The 4,130-nt window shown below is 35.9% G+C and overlaps 1 protein-coding gene across 1 annotated transcript; it reads left to right on the top strand.

Annotated features, from left to right (window-relative positions):
- On the top strand, positions 1 to 2,953 carry f11r.2 (F11 receptor, tandem duplicate 2). Its single transcript, XM_043238509.1, has 7 exons — positions 1 to 171; positions 635 to 697; positions 911 to 1,027; positions 1,145 to 1,285; positions 1,396 to 1,598; positions 1,984 to 2,086; positions 2,632 to 2,953. Exons 1-7 carry the CDS (start codon positions 129 to 131, stop codon positions 2,844 to 2,846), a joined length of 885 nt encoding a protein of 294 aa, XP_043094444.1. The 5' UTR covers positions 1 to 128; the 3' UTR covers positions 2,847 to 2,953.
- The last annotated feature ends 1,177 nt before the right edge of the window (positions 2,954 to 4,130 follow it).

Below are 4,130 nucleotides of genomic sequence, written 5' to 3'. Positions count from 1 at the left end.
GTACAGGTAACAGTAACCCATTAGCCTTTCGGCTTATCTGGTTTCGTAGGGCATAACAAATAAACAACTGCAATAAAGTTCAGCTAAAACAATTAAAAAGATAAATATTTTGGAAGAATAGGGTGGATATGTTGACCTTAGTTATTGCGTGCCTCTCTATCTCAGTTGCAGGTATGTTGCTCCATGTTTTCAGTATTTGGTTGCACGATATATTTTGTGTCATCGACTGTAAGTTTTTTAAATTGAATTAATAATTTACCAAAGAGTGTAGTATAATCTATTATTTTATTTGGATGAAAAGTGTACAATAACCAAAAATATCTTCACTTTGCACTGTTCACAAATGTTTACTATTGCATATGAAATGAAAGTATTCATAAAAAAAATATTAGATAAAATATTGTTTCAACACTGCTGTTTACTCAAGTGTTGAAAAAATTATTTGCATTGTTTTAGTGATTATATATTTATAGCATGGTAACAGGCATGTTGCTTTAGTAAGACTCTTGTTGTCTCGAAGTTTCTATTAAATAGAAAAATAAGTGGCTAGGCTAGATGAAGTTAGTTCTTTCTTAGACGAAGAATTCATTCTTGATGTATTTATTAAGGCTTGAAAAGCTCTCTTTCTGTCTAGGCCTGCATGCCGCTTTTGTGGTTGCTGTTGGTAGTCCCTCAGTAAAAGTCAAAGAGAATGAGGGTAAGTTATTTTTCTTTTTTTTTTCTGTTTATACGTTCAGTTACAGCCTAATTGGTTCTTTGTGGCAGTAATCAGATCAATAAAAATAAAGGAGAAACTTGGATGTGTCTGTAGAGGATACTATAGAATAATAGCAGTTTGGGTTGATTCGAGGATTCATTTTTTGATGTGAAATACATTTATGCACAGTATTATATACGTTATATTTTTCAGGAGTTGACTTGAAATGTTCCTACACTGCTGATTTTGGAGCAACACCCAGAATAGAATGGAAGTTCAAGGATCTCAAGGGCTATCAGTTTTTCATCTTCTTTGCTGGAACGATAACTGGTATGAGACTTTATCGTTGTCATCCAAGGTCATTATTGTAGCCTGGCATTAGCATTTCCTTATTGTGTGTCTTATTGTAATGAACGCAAAACGTAAAAAGATGTTGTTATGCTGTAGCTGAATATGAAGGCCGTATCACTATGTATAATGGAGGACTGAGATTTAACAAGGTGACCCGAGCAGACAGTGGAGACTATGACTGTGAGGTTTCCGGCAATGGTGGATACGATGAGAAGACCATCAAGCTTACGGTTCTTGGTAAATCTGTAATTAGGAAAAATGTCATTTTGCAAAGATTACTGCTTTGATTAAATAATGTAACACACGGAACAGCCTTGTAATTTCCCCTGTAATCCCCTCCACTCCAGTACCTCCTTCCAAGCCTGTATCCAGTATTCCTTCATCGGTCACAACAGGCAGTAACGTCCGTCTGACCTGCTTCGACACCGATGGCTCTCCACCATCCGCCTATAAGTGGTACAAAGACAATGCTCCCCTCCCTGAGGACCCAACCAAGTTCCCCAGTTTTAAAAACCTCACCTACAAGATGAACATTTTCAGTGGTAACCTGGTGAGTATCTATCTGCAATATTAGAAAAAACTCAATAGAGTATATAAAGAGTTTTCGTCTGCAAAGAAAATACATGAATATATGCATGTAACAACGAGAAAATGATAGCCTCTATAACAACTTGCATTCTTGTTGGCTTTTCTTTTATTCACTTTTCCACAGTCTCTGTTGTTATTGACTGTAATTATGCATCCGAATAAAACAAATAATGAAGTGCTTTACTGTTTTTCTGCCTTTTCTTGTAAAACAGCTCATTCAAATATTCATGTTTTAGCATTAGAAACAACACTGACTAATTAGTATATACTTTTTTGTATATACCTTCTGTCCTCATTATATTCAAAGATCAATTATATTTGTAAAACTGGATTCTTTGTATTATCAGGAGTTCCCGATTGTGTCTAAACTGGATGCTGGTTCATATTTCTGTGAGGCCAGTAATGGAGAAGGCATTCCTCAGCGTGGAGATGCAGTGCTAATGGAAGTCCGTAAGTAACATTGTGGCAGTTATAGGGCCCCACTAGAGGATGTGCTTTCAATATATTACCAACCTAATATTTGTAAATAATAACATTTTATTTTTGAAATCACACTACTTCACTTCACTTCAGTTGTCATTGCACTATAAGATATATGACTTAAGATAACTTCTTCAGTATTCTCACATTTGATCAGATCTATCTCCTTAATTAGTTTTTTACATAAAAAAAAAAAAATATATATATATATATTAAAAAAAAATAAATAAAAAAATATATAATATATATATATATATATATATATATATATATATATATATATATATATATATATATATATATATATATATGGGTCTGGTTGCACAGATAGGCATTCATCTAAATACACTTGCATTTTAGAAGAAAATAAGGCCATTTTAAGTAACACACTGTTAAAGATTTTATAAAAATGATGCAGGAAGTAAAGAGTGCAGCTCTGCTTCTATCTTTAAGTAGAGTGTTGGTTTTTTTCTGCTAGTTTTTCTAGATACTTTAAATTTGTTTTTGTTCTATAGGCGATGAGGACAACATCCAAGCCCCAGCTGTGAGGGGCAGCTTGAGCATGGAGACCCAGAATGTCCCAAGCCAGATCACCGTGAACCTCATGCTGGAAAAACAGTATGGTGTATTCATGTTGCAAGAGATTAAACTAAAACTAGAGATTCAAAAGCTGGAATTAGAAATAACCAAGTTAAAGTTGGAGCTGCAAAAACCTGGACAGGAACCTTAAATACTACTCAACATTGCTGCTCTGAATCCAGGACTTTATTTCACGTCATTATATCAAATGTTTTATTTTACTAATTAGTTAAATTAAATAAAAATGTTCAACATGTACCATGTTCAGTATTTTCCATTTTATGCACACACACACGTTAACATTTTTAGACTAGTAGTTGTTTCAGTTTACTCTTTTAGTCAGTCATTGATTTTATCCATTTATCAGACATTTAGATCTATTTTCTTTTGCCTATGAATTCCCAAACTGGTTCTCGAAGCACTTGTTCTTCCTCCAAGTACATTAAAAGAATAATTCACCCAAAAATTTTAATTCTGTCTGTAACTCACCCTCAAGTAGCTCAAAATCTGTAGGAATTGATTTCCACATTATTTTCTTGAATTTTGAATGCATTTTCCTGTAACTATTCCTGTAAAGCATTTAAATTTAAAGAGTATTTAAAGAATGGTATTTGGAAGCTGCTACCTACAACAGAAATTGACAGACATATTGTATTTTTTATTTTGCCATATGGTGCAGAACAATGCATGCACAGATTATGTTGCACAACTTGTCTCCAAAGCACTTCAAAATAATTAATAACATTAACTTGTAAACAACAGGCATTCTGTATGTGAGGTAGCTATTAATATTCCACATTATTTAATTTTGATGTTGGGGGTGGCATGGGATTGTACCTGCTTTCTTTCATCAGCTCAATGTCACATCAGCCTTATCACTGTGTAATTGAGGTCTAAGGTTTACAAGGTGGCACAAGCAGATGCTAGAGATATTTTAGCTGTGAGGTGTCTGGCCGTGGAGAAACATTGCTTAAAAAGATCCAAAAAGTGTGCGTTTGACAGCAAAACAGAGCTCCCTCCTCACCTCACACAGACCAGGGCGAAGCTGGCAGATCAGGTGACCTGGGTGGAGCTGAAGACCAGGGCGGAGCAGGCAGAGCAGAAGACCTCCAAGGTGGCAAATGCGGAGCTGGAGATTACCACAGCAGCACAGGTGGAGCAGAAGAGCTTGAGTTTAAGGAGCATAGCTCCCTCTAAAAAATGTTTAGGGTGTTCTGGAGTAGCCATGTTGGACCCTCCTCCACTTCCCCCACAGTGAAGGAGGATCCGCTGAGTTAGAGAGCGAGCTCCACACGTTAGCAGAAGGTCCCTCGAGGACCATAAATAAGCAGTTGTGATTTTAATTGCTGCATTGAATCCGGAAGGTAAGGAGTGAATTGTGAGGAAAGTCCAAAAACTCGCAGGTGTGATGCACGAGGGAATGCTTACCCCGGTG

The sequence above is a fragment of the Puntigrus tetrazona genome, chromosome 5 (genome assembly GCF_018831695.1).
Source record: "Puntigrus tetrazona isolate hp1 chromosome 5, ASM1883169v1, whole genome shotgun sequence".
Classification (NCBI taxonomy): Eukaryota; Metazoa; Chordata; class Actinopteri; order Cypriniformes; family Cyprinidae; genus Puntigrus; species Puntigrus tetrazona.
Note: the sequence above shows the minus strand (reverse complement) of the source record. Positions and strands in the feature narration are given on the sequence as shown.